The sequence below is a fragment of the Lepidochelys kempii genome, chromosome 3, assembly GCF_965140285.1.
Source record: "Lepidochelys kempii isolate rLepKem1 chromosome 3, rLepKem1.hap1, whole genome shotgun sequence".
Taxonomy (NCBI): domain Eukaryota; kingdom Metazoa; phylum Chordata; order Testudines; family Cheloniidae; genus Lepidochelys; species Lepidochelys kempii.
Window position 1 is genome coordinate 189732360 of NC_136382.1, and position 25188 is coordinate 189757547.

At 41.5% G+C, this 25188-nt stretch overlaps 1 protein-coding gene and 1 long non-coding RNA gene across 9 annotated transcripts in view; one reads left to right on the forward strand and one right to left on the reverse strand.

Annotated features, from left to right (window-relative positions):
* Positions 1-24673, reverse strand: part of LOC144930437 (uncharacterized) — a 195871-nt gene extending 171198 nt beyond the window's left edge. Inside the window, exon 1 of the mRNA XM_078852331.1 lies at positions 22128-24673. Within this exon, the coding sequence (XP_078708457.1) occupies positions 22128-24043 (1916 nt within the window). The 5' untranslated portion in view covers positions 24044-24673. The remainder of the gene's footprint in view (positions 1-22127) is intronic.
* Positions 1-25188, forward strand: part of LOC140909618 (uncharacterized) — a 754751-nt gene that overhangs the window by 379065 nt on the left and 350498 nt on the right. The window lies entirely within an intron of this gene.

Here is a 25188-nt window from a genome sequence, read left to right on the forward strand (position 1 = left end):
TTGATTGGAAAAGCAGTTGAGAACACTGCTCTGTCTCCACTGTTAAAATAAGCTAAATATAAGTCAACAGTGTAACAAGCAAAACAAACAAACAAACCAAAAAGCAAACACTATTCTGGAATGTATTAGTAGACATGTTGTAAGCAAGACATGAGATGTAATTCTTCCACTCTACTCTGTGCTGATTAGGCCTCAGCTGGAGTATTGTGTCCAGTTCTGGGCACCACATTTCAGAAAAGAAGTAGACAATTGCAGAAAGTCCAGAGAAGAGCAACAGAAATGATTAAAGGGTGGACATAAGAGTTTTCAAGTACATAAAAGGTTGTTGCAAGGAGGAGGGAGACAAAATATTCTCCTTAATCTCTGAGGACAGGACAAGAAGCAATGGGCTTAAATTGCAGCAAGAGTGGTTTAGCTTGGACATTAAGAAAAACTTCCTGTCAGGGTGGTTACGCACTGGAATAAATTGCCCACAGAGGTTGTGAAATCTCCATCACTGGAGATTTTTAAGAGCAGGTGTGATAAATGAAGGGTAGCTTCTTTTATGGACACCCAGCCAGCCAATTAGCTATAAATAGTTGGCTGTTCTTTGTTCTCTTTACCTGTAAAGGGTTAACAATGTTCCCTGGGTAAAGGAAAAGGAGTAGGCACCTGACCAAAAGAGCCAGTGGGAGGGCTAGAACTTTCTTACATGGGGAACTTCCCTTTGTTTGTGTGTTGTGCCCCTCTGAGAAAGAGGGCAGCAGGAATGCGGTGTAAGGCTTGAACCAGGTATATACATTCATCTTCCATGCTTAGAAGAAATGATTGGACAGGGCATGTTTAAATAGATGTGATTAGGTTTTTGGGTTTTTTTTTTTTTGGCTTGTGGATCTTCTCTGTGCTAACCCCAGATGCTTTTGTTTGCTTGTAACCTTTCAGCAAGTGGCAAGTGTTAATTTTTAGAATCCTTGCAGGCCCCTACCTTCTGCACTCAAAGTGACTGAGTGAGGATTCAGCCTTGACACGGGTTAGACAAACTCCTGTCAGGAATGGTCTAGATAATACTTAGCCCTGCCATGAGTGCAGGAGACTGGACTAGATGTCCTCTCGAGATCCCTTCCAGTCTATGATTCTATGATTTCAGCCAAAGATGTATGTAATATTCTGCCAAGCAAGCTAGTGGATACTGCTAGTATAAAATAGAACTGATGAATATATTAAGAGATCTCTATCTAGGAGAGTAAATGGATCCAGATGGCTTGCTGAAAGGCAGGAATATGAACTTTATTGAACTAAAATTCCTTCCGACCGTTAATTTTTATGTTTCTATCAGATGGGTCATGGAGGCTGGGAATTTATTCTCCTATTTCCTCATATGCTGGGGCACAATTTACCTGAACAGTTGTACCAACAGACTTTTGTGTGGAGGATCCCTGGATTTTCCCACATGGGTGCAGTAGAGAATTTAGCAGCCTGTTTAAGTTTAGCATTATTATTCAGAATATAAAAACTATAGGGAAGAGTTACAATTAGAACAGCAAGCCCTTGAGGAAGTGTGCTCCTAGCAGGGAAACTTTTTATAAAGCAACAGATTTTGCCAGAATTAAGTCCATTATACATGTTTAAATTACTTTCTCTACCACTGCTAATTTTAAGAGTTTAAGATAATTTAACTAAAGTAGCTGAAAAATCAAAATATGAACTATTCTACTGCTTGTAGTTGTGGAGATTTTTGGTAGGAACATTTTACCATTTAATCCACTTTAGTCTTTATATATCTTGGGGTAGGAAAGTAGTGTATTGACCTGAGTCCTCTGATGTGCATCACTGTGTACTTGGCGAAGTCCAGTACTGCCAATCCTGTGATGCCTTTATAATATACATGATGATATTGCATGACCATGTACGTATATAAATTCCATAATATTTGGCTCCAGAATCACAGGCCTATAAAGTGGAGGGAATCATAGGCCTGTAAAAGGGAAGATGCTTGTGGTTTTTGGATTATCAGAACCAGAAGTTAGAGAAAAAAGAGAACTATTAGATCACCTGGTACATCTCTCTGCCAGGGCAGGGTTGTTCCCTGTAGATCAATTAACACTCTTTTTTTTTTTTAAATCAAGTATAAACTCACCAGCCTAAGTAAGAGACCTGGAAAGGTCTGAAGACATTGCAACAGGCAGAGTTCTCCTGTGTAGAAGGAGGCAGGGTGCAGAAAAGCTGCGTAGAAAACTTCTGCAGTTCCTTTGTAGCTAGTTTTGCATAATTTGTGGGTGGGGTCTGTGTGGATTTGGCGAGTTAGTCTGCACTACTTGGATGTTGAGCACTGGATCTACTGACTGACTTGGACTTTCTTTTGGATCTCTTCGCTCTTATGTTTCCTAATATACCTATATTCTGTGGTTTTTCTTTTTCTTTCTGATGCTGTTAGGGGAACAAAAGACATTTTAAAGCTTTGTTCTTGCCATTACTGTCTCTTTTCTCCTCTCTTCCTCTCTTTGTTGCTTTCCTTGTCACGTAAAAGTGATAAGCAGGGGAAAAAAACCCCAAAGAATAAATTACACTATGAATGAGAACGCAGTGTGTGTCTTATGGTGGCATTCAGAAATGTTACCCTTTGTTTCAGTAGTGACCAGGACTTCCCTACATTTAGCTTGTTTCCTATTGACACAGCAAGGTGATATTTAACATTCTCTTTTATAGGCTTGTTATTTACCACAGGTCTGATGGTTGCATTCAGCCTGATGAAGAGAGGGTCCACCTGACAAGTTAAACATCCAAGCTTTTAAGGTCTATTAGCAAAGGACACATTTGCTAATGTGAAAAAGGGCTTGAAGGCTGTGCTAACTAAAATCTCTCATTTCTGTACTTCAGTTTTCTGGGTTCTTGATGGCTTTAAAAATATAGTTCCAAGGCATATAATACATAAAAAGACTGTAAAATGAAGGTTAAAATTGTGATGTCAAACACCCAAAAGATTAGAACTACTAGAATTAAATTCACATGTACAACCTTACCTAGGCCCTGTAGCAAAAGCTGCCACCCAGAATGCCCCACCATGTCAAGATGTAGTGCTGCAACGACATTTGCCTCCGTTTCCTCCACCATTCTTCGACCCGCTATGTCTGAAGAGTGACCTGGCCCTTTGGTGAGTCCACTTTAAATAGGCCAGATGATCACTGAATAGGTAGCTAACGTTTCTTTTTGTCCTCCTTGTTCATTGTGTGCCCCCATGCAAAGTTCAGTGCAGCTTTTGGATGTTGAGCACTAAACACAGAATTATTAATTTCCTCATGGGCTTTTTCTAAGGTGCTCTCATCAAAGTGTCTTAGTATTTTGCAAACATTACTGAGTGTATTTTCATAACACCCCGGTGAGGTGAGGGGGTGCTCTTGTCCCCACTGTACAGATGGGGAAACTGAGGCACAGCAAAACTTTCAAGAGTCCATTAATTTTGGGTGCCCAGTTTAAGAAGCTTACAGCCTTATTTGTCAGAGTACTTAGCATTTTATAGCACTATATTTGTACAGAGTAGGGCTCCCAGTTGTAAGTGCTGAGCACTTACTACAAATCAGACCCTAGGTATCTCAAGTTGGGTACCCAGAAAATGAGGAACACAATGTGGCCACGTGTGAAAAGTTTGGTTTGTCATTTGCCCAGCATCACATAGGAACTCTGTGGCAGAGGCAGACAGACCCAACGTCTTTCAATGCCTGTGACTTGCCTAATGTCATGACTACCTCTCTGTTCAATATATTCTCTTTCTCCTCTAGGCCCATATAATCTCTCCATTGTGGCACTCAGCTGCCTTAATCATGAGGCCATCCCATCTCTTCCTGCAGCTACCTGTCTCCATTTACCACCCACCTGCCAACTTCTGTAATAAATGAGGCAGGGAACCCACAGATAGCCATGTCCTTTAGTTCATTTTCCCAGAACACTGTCCATCCCCTGCACTGAATGAGGTAGGGGTCCTGTAGGAAAAATAGTATGTGATCATGTAATTGGACTGTATCATTATGCATATGTACAAAGGAGCTGAATTATGGCTGCACTGACATTATTTTTGGTATTTCCTAATTGCCCAGTGCTTGACTGTGCAACTTTCCGATAGATTCAACTTACCCCTTCCCTCCAGTTCAAGGAATAATCTTTTTTCCATCCTACTCAACAACCACCCGTCTCACCCAAGAGGCCCATGACACTCCTTCCTCCTAGCAACCTTCCCTTTTGTTCCTTTCCACAGTATATGACTACGCCCAACATCTTTCCATGCCTGTGTGACGTACCTAACCTCATGGCTGTCTCTCTGTTCAATATGTTCTCCTTCCCCTCTAGGCCCATATAACCTAGCCTCTTTCCTTTTAGTTCAGTGTGGTCCTTTTCTCTGATGGGTCTGTGCAACATATCTGTCATTTTAGAACCATATATCTGTCCTTCCTCCCAAACACTCCTACTGTCTCCTTTTAAGTGACTCAAGTGATGTGAACAATCTACCTTGGAAGAGTATCCACCTGTCTGATGAAACTCATGTTAGTACATCCTCCTCTGTGTAATAGTCAATGTTTCTCCCTTCTTTTACTGAAAATATGACCTGACCCAGCAGAGATCTCTGTTGTGCCTCTCAGTATGCTCTGTAGTGTTTTATATGATTCTGGGGGTATGTCTACACTACACACTAAGCCAGGTCTGTGGGTCCTGGGCTTAAAGACTCAGTGTTTCCAAGCCCATGCTTGAGTATCCATACCTCATTGTAAACCTGGGTTTACAATTGCTGGACCCAGGTTCCACAGACATGCTAATGCATCCATACTGGTCAATGCAGACCTTGTGACTTGACCTGCATCACCATCGCAGAATGACAGGGCTTGCATCCGAGTCACAGCAGTAGCTGGGCTTTGACTCACCTGGACCCTGAGTACTTGCTGACCCAAGTCAGACTGATGTGTGTGTGGACAGAAATGGGGGCTTAGGCTCAAACCTGAGTCTGGTCTTAGTGTGCAGCGTACACCTGAGAGGGAATGGGAGTAGTAATGGGCTATGATCCTTTCCATCCCATATCAGTGGTGACTGAAAGTCGTTATATATGATGTCTGGTTGGTGCTTTTAGTAAAATGTGCTACTGCTCTCAGTCTGGTTCCCAGTAGGTATGTGTCTGCTTAACAAAAACTGTATTTGATGCTATTTAACAAATTGTCAAGAATCTTAACAGACGCAGGGATCAAATGAATGGGAATGAAGACTGAACCACTCTTTCAAGAATAAATGGTCCATTCTGCATAGGGCTGAAGCTTATTTTCAGGCCCGTGCAGGGAAATGTGCTATATGGGTGCTGGCTTGTTTTCCCAGCCCAGGAAGAGTTCAATACCATGCCCAGATCTCATTCAAGCATTTCCTTCAATGCACAGTTTATTAATTGAAACAAAAAATTGCAAAGTTAACACAAAATTAAGCTATTCCTCTGACCAACACAGGGTGCAGGCCCAGAGGCCTTTCACTCTGCCCCCTTCTGTCTTCTCTAGGGACAGTCACAGGAGCCAACCTCCCCCCTACAGCTGTCTTCCAGCTAAGGGTATATCTACACTTGGAGCAGTAGGTTTGAGTCCCAGCTTGAGGAGACATACTTGTGTTAGCTCAATGAGTGGAATGAGCTAGCTGCCCACAGTGCATGTCTGTCAGAGACACTAGGTACATACTTGGGGCAGCTACCCTCTCCTGCCATCTGTGCTGCCACAGTTATATTCTATTTTAAGCAGGTTTGCTAGCACAAGTGTGCCTGTGGGAGCTGGGGATCGCACCAGAGCTCAAAGTGTAGCTATACCTTGAGCCACATGTCGGCTCTTATAACTACAGCCGGGAGGTAGCTGATCAATTATAGGTGAGGTTGAGACCAAAAGTCCTTAAAGGGGCAGGCAACATGTAACGTTTCTGCTGTTGATACCTTTGCTCCACTGATTCCACTTGTTCTGTAGATAAAAAGGTTTAGCCTTCAGGGCTGTGAATTTGTAACCTTTAAATGAACATTATATTTTTTCTTTATATTTAATTTAGTCTTTCTACTCATGCCTAGACTGTTTATCTTTTATTTTATAAACTACATTGGAGTATTTTAAAACTGCTTTAATAAACAATATTTTGTCCTTCAGATTACAAGGTTTAAGCTGAAGATATCTTCCACTTTACATTTACAAGGGCTGTCTCTGTTTTGTCAAGTTTCCAGTTTATCTCTGTGATTTATACCCTGATATCTTATCTATTTTTTTAAAAAAAAATGTACATTTTTATCTGTGCTTTGCAGTAGCACTGGATGTTTAAAAGTGAAATCTTGTGTATTTTGCAAGACAACGGACTTCCACTATGATCTTCTTCCATGGAACTAATTTTATAAGAAGTAAAATTCAGAATATACATGATCAGTTTCTCAGCAACCCACCACAGGGCAGAATCCCAGAGCTCCCTCCCAATCTGGTAGGTGGAGAATGGGGAGTACTGGGGCGGGGGGGCTCTGTGAGCTGCACTTTAACTGTAAAAGAGCCATATGGGACTCATGAGCTGCAGTCTGGCCAGGCCTGTATACATTATCAGGTTGTACAGGATTTTAGCTGTGTAAATCTCATTGAATGTAATGAAGGTTGAATAGCTAAAATGTGGTGCAAAATACTAAATTTGCATGGGTTAGTTTTGTTTCCCACTGAGCTACTAATAAATTATTTTCCTAATTGTAGACAATTTCCCCAAAAACCAAGATTAGTGAGGGGAAAACATATTGTAAAGAAAAGGGTTCATAACACTGAACTTTAATTTGTCAAGGTATTAAACACTGTGGTAGACAAATTGTAAACACGGTGGTAGACAAATTGAGCCTAACAACTATAGCCCTGAGTAGGAGGCAGCAATGCTTCCTAGAGTTCCCAAGCTTGCAAAGTGAAGAATTTGTGCCCCACTCACTGGTTTCAAGGGGCACTGGGGGCCTTTTCTCTTCTGGAGAAATTTGAGTCCTAGAGGGTAATAGTTGTGAGCAGTCCCCTGGTGCAGGACATTGCAGAGCCTGAAATTGTGGCTGATATCCATATGGGAGATGCAAGAGAAGGGAAGATCCTTCTCATTCTTTCCACATGCATGAGGGCCTGACTACAATCTGGTCCACAGTGTTTTTTCCTATGCATGCTTTGTTCTTACAGATTGTGGTGCAAATTCAGGGCTGCAGTGTGTTGCATGTCTCAAGGTAGTGTCTCCCTCTGCCACAGACTTGGTTTCTCTTGGCTGACTATCATTACATCTGAGTTAATTTATGGCATTAACTCATATTCTCCCAATGGTTCAACCTGTTGAATCCATGCTGGATGACTCCTGTTTCATGCAAACTTATCACCCCCAAGAGATCTGACTACCCAGCCCAGCCTCCAGGATGATTGAGCTCGGCTGGGTTGCAGTAGGATTGCTTGATTATTGGCTGGTCTGACTGGTTGGTTGGTGGGAGCCAGCAGGACTGATTTTTAAGCTGAGCAGCAGCCCCCAGTTGTTGGCTGCTCAATACTTCTGCTCACAGCTGCAGCTGCTCCTGCTCCAGCCTGGATGCCTGGCTCTGGTGCCTGGCTTTTGACTCTGGCTCTGACTGTGGCTCTGGTTTCCAATTTCAGCTATGATTCTTAGCACCTGGCTCTGCTTCCTTGTCCCTCTCAACCTGGTTCTCACCATCGAGATGGACTGCTGGTGCCTGGCCCAACAATAACTTAGACTTTGGGAAGTTCATTTTATTGAGTCATGACAGTTGTTCTAAATCAGCTCAGCTCCACTGATTTTCAATGGAGTTACACAAGTTTACACCAATTGGGGATATGGGCCCTTGTTTCCAATGCCAGCTTACATTAAACATTGTCTTTTCCTTTTTCCTAACACACATGACCATTTCAACATTTTCTTTATGTATCCACTTACAATATCAGTTGAATAGCTTTTGCTATCTTTTATTCAATGTAGCAACTTTCAACCCATAACACTGGCCATGTCACCTATGTAAACTGTGGTGTGGATTGAAAGCTTCAGCTCAGCAATGACATTTATTCATATAGATATTATACAAATGCCCTCTGAAATTATATATCCTGGGATAGTTAAGTCACATTGTCATTCATATGTATACACTTTCTGTAGCACAGTCATGTTTGTTACTATTATATCATCAACTGATAACCTCTGCTTTGCTGGCCAGAAGAAACAAGTTAAATAAGAGTTGAAAGCAAGAGATGAGGATATGTAGCTGAGGAGAAATGAGTAAAGATGGACTTACATGTTTGTAACTTTTTTGGTTCTATTCTGGCTCACTGGGAGCTAATTGATTACCCTGACACACAATGAGCAGTACCTTACTCCATAAATAGTCCCATTAGAGGCAAGTCAGTATGAGTATCTATGGAGTAAAATACTACCTTGTCTAAATATGGGTATCAGAATCTGGTCCTGAGTTAGTTATGCTAATTTACCACACTAGCATCGTTCAGTAGGTCTCTGATTAAAATGTGTAGTGCAAAGAAAATCAATATGAAAATGGTTACAAATGCCAACAGTGAAATGTGTAACCAACTTTTGCCAATTGCCTTTTGAAAACAGCTGATATTCCTGAGAAAAGGTAAAGTACCTGATACTCTTCCCGATATTGTATGCCTTATTTCAAAGTGTATTAAGCTCATCAACCAACTTTACACATCTTTGGCATCCAAAGACAACAGTGACGATAATAATACATAGCACATATAGAGAGAATTTTAAGTGTTCAAAGGCTGTACAACAAACATTCATTAATTCTCACTACCCTCTTGCCGAGAGGTAGGTAAGTGGTGGTATCCTGTTATGGCACATGGAAACTCTGAAGAACAATGGTAAATGACTAGCTCAATATCACACAGGAAGTCAATAGCACAGTCAGGATTTGAACTCAGGAGTTCCTGCCCCTGATCTCATTTCACTGCGTGTGCTGCCTGTGGCCTGGTTTGTTGTTAAGAGTATAATTCTACTAATGCTGCTGTGTTCTGACGCGTGGCAGGGTCTCCACTCGTTCTGTTCTTTTGAGTCTTTGCTTACTTATTGGTTTCTGCTGTATAACATTTCATTTGGAAACTAGTCTTCGTCTGCTCTTTTCTTATCAAGTTGTACCCTGACCCTCCATATCACCAATGAAGCCTCCTCTGCCCATTATCTGCTTCTAACACAAACATCTCTGGGCCTTCTTCCCTGCTGCACCTTGGGTGTATAGAACATCCTCCCAGAAATTATCCATAAGGCAGCCACCACTCCTCAAAAAATCTCCTCAAACCCACCTCTGCTGACACTTAATGGTGGTTAGGTAGAGAGACATACAAAGACAAATTTCCAAGGAATAGCTGTATATAAAAATGGGTTTTTAGAGTGTTTTTCACAATGGGACACTGATTCTGGTTGGGACCTCTGGGTGGTATCATCTAGAGGCCTCAGACAGAGACTGACCCCAGGGTGCTAGGTGCTGTACTCACACATATACGGAGAAGACTACCCTTACCCCAGAAAATCCCCTCAGTCCATAGTATAAATGTTTAATAAGTCCCCTCTAAAGGTCTGGCATTACTGTTATACCCCCAAAATAGTTTTCATTGATCAGCAGAGAGCTCTCTTGCTGTATCATTTGAATCTCCTAGACTGTCTTCAATCTCTCAGTGATATTGTGGATCAAATCTTCAGAATATGGGTTTGAAGTTGTTACTTGCAGAAAATGTCTTTATGAACACAGAACTATTTGCGTGTGCCTGATCCACTGCCAGGGAAGGGAGTTTAATGTTGCTCAGACAGGAGAGGACACCTGGTTGAGTCCCACTTCCCCAGATGGTTAACTTGTTCTGCCTGGGTCATTTGACTGTTCTGCTTGAGCTATGCAGGGTGTGCTGTGATAGTCCTGCAACTCATCAGGGAACCCACTTAAATTACCCCTTAAATGTGCTTTCTCCAATTTAGAGGAAAGCATATTAAAAAGATAATTCAGCTCCATCCAGTTTAGGAGGCTTTCCACAAATTCGGAGTGATTTATATTTCCCTGGTTCGTTTGGCAAATTCTGTAGCTCCACACTAATTTTTCAGCTCTGAAATCTATAGGGAATGCTTCCTGGTGAGGGAAAAATGCTTTAATCATCCATCCATCACCCATTTTTCTATTTCAAATATTGGCCATACCCATTTGGATGGGCTTGTGTATTCCTGAAGAGCTCTTCTACACTGTCTAGACCCAGATATTTTCCCCGTATCACTGTCCCAAACTTAGAGAACACACCAACTTCTAAGTTGTCATTGACCAGCTCAATGCAACTACACCAGCTTATGTCAGCTGAGGATATGTCCCTTCATATTTTGAAATTTCTGTTAAACTGATCATCATTCTTTCCAGAATGAACATTGTCAAATACTTTTACTAATATATATTCATTTTTCTCGTCAACATATTTTTAATACTTTGTTGGTAGCTTGAAAATGTACAGGAAATTAATTCACTTTAAATTCTGTCTTTTTCCATTGTGGAATATTGACAATTTTCCACCCCACTCACCCAGAGCACTACTCCAGAGCCAGTAGAAGGAGTTCTAGGGCACAAACCACTGTTTTAAGCAGACTCCCAATAACAATGGCTATTTAAAATATGTTAAGGACAGAACCAAATATTTATAATCCCTAGAAGTTTTTCCTCACTGGATTACAACAGTTTTTAACGTAGGACTTATTCTGTGCCCAAACTGCTTGGCCCTTTTCTTTGACACTAAATTCAGTGATACTATCCTACTTTAGGTTCTGTGGCAGAATTTTTGTTTTTGTATGTTTAGGACTATCATCAAAAACACTATGACATTTAAAAAGTCCACATTGCCCCTGAAAAGACAAGCTCTTGAGTAACGAAGTCAGTTGTTGCAGCAGAAGGCCGTAGGTAGATGGGCATGTTGGGTTCACATGCTGACCTTAGTAGGATGCCTTTGCAGTTCACATTTTTTTAATGTTTTATTTTAAAAAACCCAAACCCACTATAAAGAAAAAGAAACCCAACATAGTGAAATATCTTGAATGCTAGCAATGTCACAGATATTTAGAGGAAAGGCAGAACCTTTGTTCTGAACTTAACTCATTGAACCTAGATACTGCAGCACATATGACAACTAAAAATCATGCAGTGTTCAGAGACCTCTGCAACCTAAAATCATAATTCACAATTTATTTGCTTTTTCTTAGTTGTAAATTAGACATTTAATGTTTGAATGGATTTATGGTATTGAATATCATCATTTTTCTTTTTCAATAGAGCTAAAAAGAGACAAAAGGCAACAATTTTGGTGTAGTATCTTCATGTTTCTTTTCATTTTTCTGTGCCAGGGTACGTTGGAAAGTGTTAGGGGTATGCAAGAAAGATCAGTACAAGTGTTCATTTATTGCTTCTTCCTTCAATCTTTTCTCTTCTCTCATCTCAATTCCTTTCACCATCTTTTCTTCTTTTATTCTCCATGCCCTCTTCTCTTGTCCTCTCTTTCTATTTATACCTCTATTATTCTCTATTTTAATTTGCCCTGCCCCTTCTTATTTTTCTTTAATTCCCCTTTTTCTTTTCTTTCTTTTCACTGTCCATGTGAAAGACGTGGTTTAGTGTGTCAATGTTCCATTTCATTCCCTGATTTTGATTCGTTTAATTTTTTGTTGAGAGTGGATGTGCTGTTTTCTGAAGAGGTCAGGAATCAGTACAGGGATACACAGTGATTAATATCAAGTAAAATATAAAATGGAAGACTCGAAAATAGCAGACAGTGAAAGGGATCACAAAACCTTTTGCCTCCAGAAATGTGGGTTTAAAATCTTGGTTCAGATTGCTAGTAAAATTGAATTTGATCTCATTCCATTCCTCATTAGCCCATATCTTAAAACCACTCTGCAGGTAGGTGTGAGTAGAGATTTCTGTTCATATGAGTCCAAGGAATAGGAATAACAGGGTTGTTGTAGGAAAAGATTGAGGTGCATTGAAAAAGCTTAATGCATCACTTGCTAGTGTGGGGTGAAATCCAGATCTTTGAAATCAATAGCAGTTTTGTCATTGACTTCTGTAGGTCCAGGATTTCACCCAGGGTATCTGCCACCAGTCCCTCACTTTTATGAACACTGCATTCCCACCACCTACAATTTTTTAAACAATTTTAAAAGGTTAACCACACTCCATAGGTGTATTTGTTTTGATTCCCATCATTCTGCTTAATATACTTTTAGAATTACTGAGAAGACAATAAAATGCTTATCAGAGTCAATTTCCTGTGCCTCAGACAGTTTGATATATCTGTTAATGTTAAGTGGAACCTTTTGTAATATTCCTGTTGCATGAATAAAAGGGGTAAAACTATTTTAATACCATATTTTCATTTATTAGGGTTTTTTTTTAAATGTTATGTGCACATAATTTCAGATAGAGAATAAAAGTCAGTCCATCTCAGTTAGAATTTCAGCTGAATGTTGCAGAAAGCAGTGTAGGTCCAATACTCATCATGGAAGAATTTTGGTGTTTCCAAAGGAAGCTGCAGAATATTAACTGCATAGCTTGTGTTTGTTACATCCATAACTTTCTATAAATTTCCTTTCTGTGGCTCTATAATGTCACATTTTAAAATATTCAGGTTTGTCTTGTTGTTCTTTACATAAAAAGTTAATGATCATGAAAGTATTACTATGTTTATTTTAAAGAAACTATTTCCTACATTTTAATTAAAAGTTGTAATTCACCATCTTTTGACCAAGTTATCTTAAATCTTTATCTTATTGGTAATGGGTATTGGGCCAGATTCAGAGAGAAATACGGTCGTTATTTAATGCAAACAGTAAAAATCTCAGCATTTCCAGAGATATGGTTCAGTTCAATTCATGTGCTGTTCTAGCTATGCCTTTTTAATTAGAAATATTCTCCTACTTATGCAGGAATACTGGGGAAAAAGGGCATTGTCTTCTTCATTATGTATTCCATGTGAATCACAAATGGACAAAAACAGACATAATATGATGATGGTTTTGTTATTAAAGCACTTTAATAAGGCTAATGCTTCCATATGAATAGTTTTCAAAATAACTTTCTGCTATTTTGAAGGTGTGCACTGGTCTAATATAGTAATAAAGGATTACTTCTGGGAAATATTCAACCATTAATTTTGGTTTGAAAACTTTTTCCTTATTCTCCATTTCTAAATAAACCAACCAAATACACAACCAAAAAGTGCTTTGCAAAATTAATTCCTCTAATATTCTGCTTGGGTGCTACATTATTGTACCATATGCAGGAAAAAAATGCAAGCAATGAAAAAAGAGTTGAAAGTTAAAATAAATTGCAGATACTAAAGGACAACTTGTGAATTGCTAAAGTATGTGTGTGTGTGTAGACCTTTGCCTTTTTCTGCTGTGACTTTCTGTAAAGGAGATCTTTAGCTACACTACAAATAGTCTAGGAATTAATGAAGAAAAAACTGCAGGAAGCAGAACCTTATCTATATGCGTTACTTTGATTTCAGATTATTTTTAGCATGGCTTTTATTGTACCCATTGTTACATACATAAATCTTTAAAGTAATACGTTTTGAAAGAAATGGTCATAAAAATTTACAGCCAGTAACTTTTCCCCTGTCCCTTACAATGATATTCTACTAAAACCATTAAATGGTTCTCATTAATGCCCTTTAAATGATTGTGTAATGACCCACAATCGCTTGTAAGTGAACAACCATTAAAGAATTACCAGTTCTTAGCATGCTTTTAAGTACAGTTTAAATACATGGGAGGTAACATATAATATATTAGAAAAAGTATTAAATTTGAAATTGTAAAAACATGATCACTACAAAAGAATGAGGTGTGGAACTCTACCCTGCACTGACCATAGCTTTTAGCGAACAATTATGGCATATTTTGTTGCATATACCCTTTTTTTCAAAACTGAATCTTTATTTTGACTAGAATAATTCAGTTTTATGATCTTAATATTGAAATTAACTATAAAACATTAAGACAACAACAAAGGATGGTTTTCTTACACATAAACCAGGATTTTGATCTCAGCATATGCCTACCAATAATTGTTATTGGGAAATCTGACCTGTCTGGCGTCTTAAAAGTGTGGCTTTACTCTTTAATACCTCAAAACCCTCTAGACAAACATAGTAATGTTCATCTGAAGTGGAGTTGTTAAAAAATATGGGAAAGGGACTTCCAGATGCACAGCAGAACTTATGCAGTCTCTTTTACATTGTGCAATACTTTATTTTAAGTGCAGTGATGAAATAAATCTGGATATAAGGACATACAGGTGATTGGGAAAGTATATTTAGTGGTGAGCCATCATCCTGTCATTGGGGTGTAAGGAATCACCTGCTATTTCTCAGACTTCTCTCTGAATCCAGATTGACCCTCTGCAGTGATGCTGCTCTGGCACTTCAGAGAAACAGGATGGAGGGAGCTGCATTTTCAGAGGGAAGGAGTGTTTCTACCGGTCACAAGGGATGATTTTAAAATGATAGAAATGTAGGACTGGGAGAGACCTCAAGAGATCATCAAGCCCCCTGTGCTGGGGCAGGACCAAGTCAGCCCAGGCCATCCTTGACAGGTGTTTGTCTAACTAGTTCTTGAAAACCTCCAAAGATGGGGATTCCACCACCTCCCTTGGATGCCTATTCCAGATCTTAACTACCCTTATAGTTAGGTTTTCCTAATATCTCACCTAAATCTTGTGGCAGATTAAGTGCATTAGTTCTCGTCCCACCTTCTGTGGACATGGAGAACAATTGATTAGTCCTCTTTCTAGCAGTCCATAACATATTTGAAAACTGTTATCAGGTCCCTCTTAGTCTTCTTTTCTCAAGACTAAATATGCTCAGTTCTTTAAACCTTTCCTCATATGTCAGGCTTTCTAAACCTTTTATCATTTTATAAGCAAACTCTTCACTCCATTACCCAAGTCATTAATCAAAATATGAATATTACCAGATTGAGGACTGACCTCTGCATGACCCTACTAGATTCTTAAACCTTGAGTCATGTGTTGTATGTATCTTTAGAAATCTCACATTGGTACCTTCTTTGAGCTTTGTCATATCTGCAGTAAAAGTGTTTTTAAAATGAACAACTTGTGCTGGGTCATCATCCGAGACTGCTATAACATGAAATATATGGCAGAATGCGGGTAAAACAGAACAGGGAACATACAATTCTCCCTCAAAAAGTTCAGTCACAAATTGAATTAACACCTTATTTTTTTAATGAGCGTCATCAGCATGGAAGCATGTTCTCTGGAATGGTGGCCCAAGTATGAAGGGGCCTATGAATGTTTAGCATATCCAGCACATAAATACCTTGCACTGCTGGCTACAAAAGTGCCATGCAAATGCCTGTTCTCACTTTCTGGTGACACTTTAAATAAGAAGTAGGCAGCAGCATCTCCCATAAATGTAAAAACAATTGTTTGTCTTCATGATTGGCTGAACAAGAAGTAGGACTGAATGGACTTGTAGGCTCTGAAGTTGTACATTGTTTTGTTTTTGAGTGCAGTTATGTAACAAAAAAATCTACATTTGTAAGTTGCACTGTCAGAACAAAGAGATTGCACTACAGTACTTGTATGAGGTCAATTGAAAAATACTATTTCTTTTATCATTTTTACAGTGCGAATATTTGTAATAAAAATATACACTTTGATTTCAATTACAACACAGAATACTATATGAAAATGTAGAAAAACATCCAAAATATATAACAAATTTCAATTGATATTCTGTTGTTTAACAGTGTGATTAAAACTGTCATTAATCATGATTAACTTTTTTAATCGCAAATAATTTTTTACTTAATCGATTAATCAACAGCCCTACTAAATATCCTTTAACCTGTTATTTCCTATTCTTGGTTTGTATTCCTTCACTTTTGGTAATATTAATTTATTAATTAATTTCGTGAAGACTGAAGCAAAATAAGCACTGAACACCTCTGGCTTCTTGACATCATCAGCTGTTAGCTCTCCTTCTCCACTAAGAAGAGGACCTACATTCCTTCATCTTGCTATTGGTCCTAATGTATTTAAATAACTTCTTCTTATTGTCCTTTATGTCCCTGGGTGACCTAGCCTACATGCTTGTACTATTCTTTTGTACTCTTCCTTAGCAATTTATCCATGTTTCCACTTTTGTAGAATCCTTTTTGATTTTTCAGGTCATTAAAGTGCTCCTGGTGGAACTGTATTGTCCTTTTACAGATCTTCTTATCTTTCCTTCAGATTAGGATTGTTTCCAGTTATGCTTTAATACTGTCTCCTTGAGAAACTACCAGCTTTCATTACTGGTTACCTACCAGTTCCTCACATTTGTTGTCCTTATTCTTATACTCCTTCCTTTCCTTTAGGCTCATGAAATCTATCATTTCATAATCACATTAACTGAAATTACCGTCCACCTTCATATTTGCAACCAGTTCCTCTCTGCAACCAATGATCATGTAATTTAATAACACAATGTGCAACTTGCTAACGTGCTAACTTGCGTAGCACATCTTTGAAGGAAAGAGCCCAGCGGATGGCAACAAAAATGATTAGGGGGCTGGAGCACATGAGTTATGAGGAGAGGCTGAGGGAACTGGGATTATTTAGTCTGCAGAAGAGAAGAATGAGGGGGGATTTGATAGTTGCTTTCATCTATCTGAAAGGGGGTTCCAAAGAGGATAGATCTAGACTGTTCTCAGTGGTACCAGATGACAGAACAAGGAGTAATGGTCTCAAGTTGCAGTGGGGGAGGGTTAGGTTGGATATTAGGAAAACCTCTTTCATTAGGAGGATAGTGAAGCACTGGAATGGGTTACCTAGGGAGGTGGTGGAAACTCCTTCCTTTGAGGTTTTTAAGGTCAGGCTTGACGAAGCCCTGGCTGGGATGATTTAGTTGGGGATTGATCCTGTTTTGAGCAGGGGATTAGACTAGATGACCTCCTGAGGTCCCTACCAACCCTGATATTCTATGATTCACAGAAATATGGTGGCTTACTACATGTACCCTGTTTTCAAGGTCTGTCTTTGTTCGCTTTACAAAAAGCAGTAATCTTCCCAGTTTTTGTAACCCACGGCAACTGGCCACCTGACTGAGCAATTACAGCTGGGCCAGACAAACTGATGACAGTCTGGGTAGGCTCAGTCACCTGTTGTCTCCTCATCTTTCCCCCCCCGTCTCCAGGAGGCTTCATATTGAGCCCTCTGCCTTCCCACAGCTGCCAAAGCATTCCTCTAGAGACATCCCTGAGCCCTCACTAATATCTTCCCCTGCAGTGCTCTCTTAGAAGTCTGTTTGCTTCATATTAATAGAAATAAGAGTTGAAAAAAAGCCTAATTCAGTTCATCCAGTCTCTGCACCTGCCACTGCGGAGTTGTTCCTATTGTATTATTTCTTTGTATTTTGTCCATTCTTGTTTTAAGTCCTACAAGTGACAGATCCGCCAGCATTTACCTTGAGAACAGTTTAGACTAACACATTTCATTGTCAGGGAATTTTCTTCTGCCTAGATACTCTTCCTTGATTCCAGTCCAGGTACCATGGAGAGGGGGATCTTAGAAATACACCTATAATGCTAGTACATTTTCTCATTCCTAGCGTCATACTATTATGCCTACAAGAATCATACTCCTTGTACAGTCTTGTTACCTTAAAAATGTTCCTGAAGAAAGTGAGGTGTTGCTGTTGTTGTTGTTGCAGGGAAGGGCTTACAGGAACTTAAAATCATTCAATAGAATATATGCTTCATGACAGAAAATCCTCTGCAAGAAAGGTACAATGTAAAGTTTTAGGACTCTACTTCTCTAAAAAATTCTTCTCCTTCATTGAAATTTAAACTTCAATTTTTCAGTTACTATGATATCCCTTATTAATTGTTAGATAGCCCTGCTGTCTGCATATTCTTACTTTATGGAAATAATCCAAATCAAAGATGGCCTCCTTGGGAACATAGAAATCAAACTGGAAAGAAGCAGTACTTCTCAACCTATCAGCCTTGCTGTAGTTTGGATTAGTTATATAAAAAGAAGCTTTCAAAACTTGGAGTGATGTCTTTTGAAACAGATTTATCCATGTCCCTCATCACTGGCAAAGATAAGTGTAGGACAGCTAACCCTCATGCTAACCAAAATAATCAAAAATGCACTCTGCAAGTGCAGCAGTCCAGTCTGTACTTGATGCAAATCTCTGACCTTCCAAAGCAAGATTATTAGGAAATGGTGGCATGCAAATACCACCAGTAACACCTTCCTCAATATCTCATTTCCCTCACAAGCAGACCTTTGTGAAACATTTTGTAGAGATGGCTCTTCTAGCCCTAATGGTTCTGGGTCTCTGACAGGGGCTGTCAAGGTTCCTCCCCCACTCTGAACTCTAGGGTACAGATGTGGGGACCTGCATGAAAAACCTCCTAAGCTTATCTTTACCAGCTTAGGTCAAAACTTCCCCAAGGTACAAAATATTACCCCCGTTATCCTTGGAATGGCCGCTACCACCACCAAACTAATACTGGTTACTGGGGAAGAGCTGTTTGGACGCGTCCTTCCCCCCAAAATACTTCCCAAAACCTTGCACCCCACTTCCTGGACAAGGTTTGGTAAAAAGCCTCACCAATTTGCATAGGTGACCACAGACCCAGACCCTTGGATCTTAAGAACAATGAACAATCCTCCCAACACTTGCACCCCCCCTTTCCTGGGAAATGTTGGATAAAAAGCCTCACCAATTTGCATAGGTGACCACAAACCCAAACCCTTGGATCTGAGAACAATGAAAAAGCATTCAGTGTTTTACAAGAAGACTTTTAATAAAAAATAGAAGTAAATAGAAATAAAGAAATCCCCCCTGTAAAATCAGGATGGTATATATCTTACAGGGTAATTAGATTAAAAAAACATAGAGAACCCCTCTAGGCAAAACCTTAAGTTACAAAAAAGATACACAGACAGAAATAGTTATTCTATTCAGCACAATTCTTTTCTCAGCCATTTAAAGAAATCATAATCTAACACATACCTAGCTAGATTACTTACTAAAAGTTCTAAGGCTCCATTCCTGTTCTGTCCCTGGCCAAGACGACTACAGACAGACACACAAACCCTTTGTTTCTCTCCCTCCTCCCAGCTTTTGAAAGTATCTTGTCTCCTCATTGGTCATTTTGGTCAGGTGCCAGCGAGGTTACCTTTAGCTTCTTAACCCTTTACAGGTGAGAGGAGCTTTCCCCTGGCCAGGAGGGATTTCAAAGGGGTTTACCCTTCCCTTTATATTTATGACACGCCCCCCAAATCTCAGCTAGGGTGAAACACTGGCTGGGATTTCTTCCTGGAGCTCTAGGAAAACAGAGTTAATAAGACACATGCATCTCTAAATATACTACCAAGTACATAAAGACTAACAATATTTTCCACATCTCAAGGACGATTTTAACCAGTTGATTCTGGGAAACTTTCACGGGAGAGTGCATCAGCCACTTTGTTAGAAGCTCCTGAGATGTGTTGGATGTCGAAATCAAAATCTTGGAGAGCTAAACTCCACCGAAGAAGTTTTCTGTTAGTTTCTTTGACGGTGTGAAGCCACTTTAGTGCAGCATGGTCGGTTTGCAGGTGGAAACGCCGTCCCCAAACATATGGGCGTAGCTTTTCCAGAGCGTAGACAATGGCATAACATTCTTTTTCAGTGACTGACCAGTTGCTTTCCCTCTCAGACAGTTTTTTGCTGAGAAACACTACAGGGTGGAATTCTTGATCAGGTCCTTTCTGCATTAAAACTGCTCCCACACCACGCTCGGATGCATCTGTGGTTACTAGGAACGGTTTGTCAAAGTCTGGGGCCCTTAGTACAGGGTCAGACATGAGTGTCGCTTTAAGCTTGTTAAAGGCCTTCTGACACTTTCCGGTCCACTGAACAGCATTTGGCTGTTTCTTTTTGGTTAGGTCTGTCAGTGGGGCAGCGATTTGGCTGTAGTGCGGTACAAATCGTCTGTAATAACCGGCCAAGCCTAAGAAGGATTGAACCTGTTTCTTTGACTTTGGGACAGGCCACTTTTGGATAGCATCCACTTTGGCCTGTAGGGGGCTGATAGTTCCTTGACCCACCTGGTGTCCAAGGTAAGTCACTCTGTTTAGGCCTATTTGACACTTCTTAGCCTTAACAGTTAGTCCTGCCTCCCTTATGCGCTCAAGGACTTTTTGTAGATGTTCCAGGTGGTCTGCCCAGGAATCCGAAAATATGGCCACATCGTCAAGGTAGGCGACTGCATATTCTCCTAATCCCGCTAGGAGACCATCTACAAGTCTTTGGAAAGTGGCGGGTGCATTTCGCAGCCCGAAAGGGAGTACATTAAATTCATACAGCCCGAGATGTGTGATGAAGGCTGACCTTTCCTTGGCAGATTCATCTAGCGGTACCTGCCAGTACCCCTTGGTTAAGTCCAAGGTAGAGATGAACTGGGCCCTTCCCAGTTTCTCTAATAGTTCATCTGTGCGTGGCATGGGATAGTTGTCTGGGCGAGTTACAGCATTTAGCTTACGGTAGTCCACGCAAAAACGTATTTCCCCATCTGGTTTGGGAACTAGAACCACTGGAGATGCCCATGCACTTTCAGAGGGGCGGATTACACCCATCTGTAACATATCCTGGATCTCCCGTTCTATAGCAGTTTTAGCTTGAGGAGACACCCGGTAAGGGTGGACCCTAATTGGGTGAGCATTACCTGTGTCAATGGAGTGGTATGCCCGTTCAGTCAGTCCTGGGGTGGCTGAGAACGTTGGCGCGTAGCTAGTGCACAGCTCCTGGATCTGCTGTCGCTGCATACGCCCAAGGGTCATGGAGAGGTTCACCTCTTCCACACCACCAGCACATTTCCCTTCGTAGTAAACACCTTCAGGCCACTCAGCGTCGTCTCCTCCCTGGGCTGTAAACTGACAAACCTTTAATTCTCTGGAATAAAAGGGCTTTAGAGAATTAATATGGTACACCTTAGGCTTTCGGTTGGAGGTGGGGAATGCTATGAGATAATTAACAGCTCCCAGGCGCTCCTGGACCACGAATGGCCCTTCCCACGATGCTTCCATTTTATGGGCCTGGAGCGCCTTTAAGACCATGACCTGGTCTCCTACTTTGAAGGAACGCTCTCTGGCATGTTTATCATACCAGGCTTTTTGCTCTTTTTGAGCATCCTGTAAGTTTTCTCTAGCAAGGGCTAAAGAGGTTCGGAGGGTGTTTTGTAGGTTGGTTACAAAGTCCAGAATGTTAGTTCCTGGAGAAGGTGTAAATCCCTCCCATTGCTGCTTCACCAACTGCAATGGCCCCTTAACCTCACGGCCATATACAAGTTCAAATGGAGAAAACCCTAAACTGGGATGTGGTACAGCTCTGTAGGCAAAGAGCAACTGCTGCAATACTAGGTCCCAATCATTGGAGTGCTCATTTACGAATTTACGTATCATGGCCCCCAAAGTTCCATTAAACTTCTCCACCATGCCATTTGTTTGATGATGGTAAGGAGTGGCAACCAAGTGATTTACCCCATGAGCTTCCCAAAGGTTTTTCATAGTTCCTGCCAGGAAATTAGTCCCTGCATCTGTGAGGATGTCGGAGGGCCAACCTACCCTGGCAAAAATGTCTGCTAGTGCCTGGCACACACTTTTAGCCCTGGTGTTGCTTAGAGCTACTGCTTCCGGCCATCGGGTGGCAAAATCCATGAAAGTCAGTATGTACTGCTTTCCTCTGGGTGTCTTTTTCGGAAAAGGACCCAGAATATCCACAGCTACTCGCTGAAATGGAACTTCAATGATGGGGAGTGGCTGGAGAGGAGCTTTGACCTGGTCTTGGGGTTTTCCCACTCTTTGGCACACCTCACAAGACTGGACATAGGTAGAAACATCCTTGCCCATTCCCTCCCAGTGGAATGACCCCCCCAAACGGTCTTTGGTCCTGTTCACCCCAGCATGGCCACTAGGGTGATCATGGGCTAAGCTCAAGAGCTTGGCCCGGTATTTAGTTGGAACTACCAACTGTCTCTGAGGATGCCAGTCTTCCTGGTGTCCCCCAGAAAGAGTTTCCTTGTATAAAAGTCCTCTTTCTACAACAAACCTGGATCGATTAGAAGAGCTGAGAGGCGGTGGGTTGCTCCGTGCCGCCGTCCAAGCTCTCTGGAGGCTTTCATCTGCTTCTTGTTCGGTCTGGAACTGTTCCCTTGATGCTGGAGACATCAGTTCCTCATGGGATTGTGGACCTAGGCTTGGTCCCTCTGGAAGCGATATAGGGGATGGAGCTGTTTCTGTTGACTGTGAACCGCTCTCCGCTGGTGTACTATGTTGGGATTCAGGCTCCGGCTGAGCCTCTTGTGTAGGGTTATCGGCTGCTGCCAGTTCAGGTTCGGTGGGGCCCTCTGGTGTTGAGGTTGCAAGTACTGGATTCAGTGCTGACACGGGGTCTGGTGTTGGTTGTTTGGCTGGTTCCGGTTCTGGGACTGGTTCCGTCTGGGTCTCTGGGACTGGATCCACTACTGCTGTTGCAGATATTGGCCTGGGGTCCAGGTCCATCACCTCTGACTGGGTCCTGATAGAAGTTTCCGGAACAGAGCTAGGCCTCACGGCTTGTTTAGCCTGGTTGCGGGTGACCATTCCCACCCTCTTGGCCTGCTTCACATGATTGGCCAAGTCTTCCCCCAACAGCATGGGGATGGGATAATCATCATAGACTGCAAAAGTCCATATTCCTGACCAGCCCTTGTACTGGACAGGCAACTTGGCTGTAGGCAAATTGAAAGAGTTGGACTTGAAGGGTTGAATCGTCACTTGGATCTCTGGGTTGATTAAATTGGGGTCCACTAAGGAAGCGTGGATAGCTGACACTTGTGCTCCGGTGTCCCTCCACGCGGTGACCTTCTTCCCACCCACACTCACAGTTTCCCTCCGCTCCAAGGGTATCTGGGAGGTATCTGGGCCTGTGGACCTCTGGTGTGATTCCGGTGCAATGAACTGTAATCTGTTGGGGTTCTTGGGGCAGTTGGCCTTTACATGCCCCAGCTCGTTACACTTAAAACATCGTCCAGCTGACGGGTCACTGGGGCGAGGAGGGTTGCTGGAGAACGGGGTGGTGGGACGATAAGGGGTCTGGAGGGTTCTTTGGGAGGTAGGTGGGGCTTTGGGCGGCCCCCGGTAATAGGGTGTGGTCTGGGGTGGTCCCTTCTGGTCTCCGCTCCAACTGCGACCAGTTTTCTTCTTCTCTGCCACCTCCACCCATCTGGCTCCAATCTCTCCTGCCTCAATTACAGTTTTGGGTTTCCCATCTAGGATGTATCTTTCTATTTCCTCAGGAACACCCTCTAAGAATTGTTCCATTTGCATTAGGAAGGGCAAATTTACTGGAGATTCAACACTTGCTCCTGATATCCAGGCATCCCAATGTTTTACAATGTGGTAGGCATGTCGGGTAAATGACATGTCTGGTTTCCACCTTAGGGCTCTGAACCTCCGACGAGACTGCTCGGGTGTTATCCCCATTCTGACTCTCGCCTTGGATTTAAACAGTTCATACTTGTTCATGTGTTCTTTAGGCATTTCAGCTGCCACCTCAGCTAAGGGTCCACTGAGCTGCGGCCTCAGCTCTACCATGTATTGGTCAGTAGAGATGTTGTACCCAAGGCAGGCCCTTTCGAAGTTTTCTAAGAAGGCCTCAGTATCATCACCTGCCTTGTAGGTGGGGAACTTTCTGGGATGGGAAGTGGTACCTGGAGAAGGATTGCTAGGGTTTGTTGGTATATTCTGCTGGGCCTTTATCCTCTCCATCTCCTCCACATGCTTCCTCTCTTTTTCCCTCTCCTCCTCCACATGCTTCCTTGCCTCCATTTCCCTCTTGTGGGCAGCCTCTTGGTGTTGTTCTGCCTCCCTTTCTTGTTCCTTCTTCAGCCGCATGAGTTCTATCTGTCTTTCATGTTCCCTTTGTTTTTCCTCAGCCTGAAATTTGGCTAATTCCAGCTGTAGTCGAGCTGAGGATTTGGCCATTCTAACCTCTCTGTTTTTAACTAACTTTACACCCGAGGTTTAGAAATAAACAAACAAAACTTGGCTGTAAAATTTTGCTGTGCTGGAATAGAATACCTATTCTCTGATAGTGATTGTCAGCCTACAGAAAAAGACAATTCCCTTGTCTCTGCTCTGGGCCCAAATTAAAGCAAAAAACCTCCAACTACTTGGAAACCTGCTTACCCAGCCCAAAGAGAAAAAAAAATTTCTTTTCAAACCTGTGCTCCTTGTAAAACAAACAAAAAAAAAAAATCAAAATCCTAAAAAAAAACCCTGCCACTTTTGTCTCCAGGCAAATGGGTAGAGCACACACCCCCTATTTACTTTTAGGAAGAAAAGAAAAAAAAAAAAACCTCTGGGTTGGAAGACTGTGAATTTCCCTGCAGGAGTTAAGTACCCTGCCTCCAGGCAAGAAAACCTGCAATTCACAAGATAATCCCCTTTTGTCTCTGCTTGGCCACAAAGCAGAGAGAAACCAAGCTGCTTTCAGTTTCAAAGCTGCCTTCTGGACTTCCTAAAAATTCCTTTTTAAAATCTGTATTTCTAGTTCAAAAAATCTCAACTGGATCTCAAAATGATTTCAGGTTAATCCCACCACTGTGCCACCATGTCAAGGTTCCTCCCCCACTCTGAACTCTAGGGTACAGATGTGGGGACCTGCATGAAAAACCTCCTAAGCTTATCTTTACCAGCTTAGGTCAAAACTTCCCCAAGGTACAAAATATTACCCCCGTTATCCTTGGAATGGCCGCTACCACCACCAAACTAATACTGGTTACTGGGGAAGAGCTGTTTGGACGCGTCCTTCCCCCCAAAATACTTCCCAAAACCTTGCACCCCACTTCCTGGACAAGGTTTGGTAAAAAGCCTCACCAATTTGCATAGGTGACCACAGACCCAGACCCTTGGATCTTAAGAACAATGAACAATCCTCCCAACACTTGCACCCCCCCTTTCCTGGGAAATGTTGGATAAAAAGCCTCACCAATTTGCATAGGTGACCACAAACCCAAACCCTTGGATCTGAGAACAATGAAAAAGCATTCAGTGTTTTACAAGAAGACTTTTAATAAAAAATAGAAGTAAATAGAAATAAAGAAATCCCCCCTGTAAAATCAGGATGG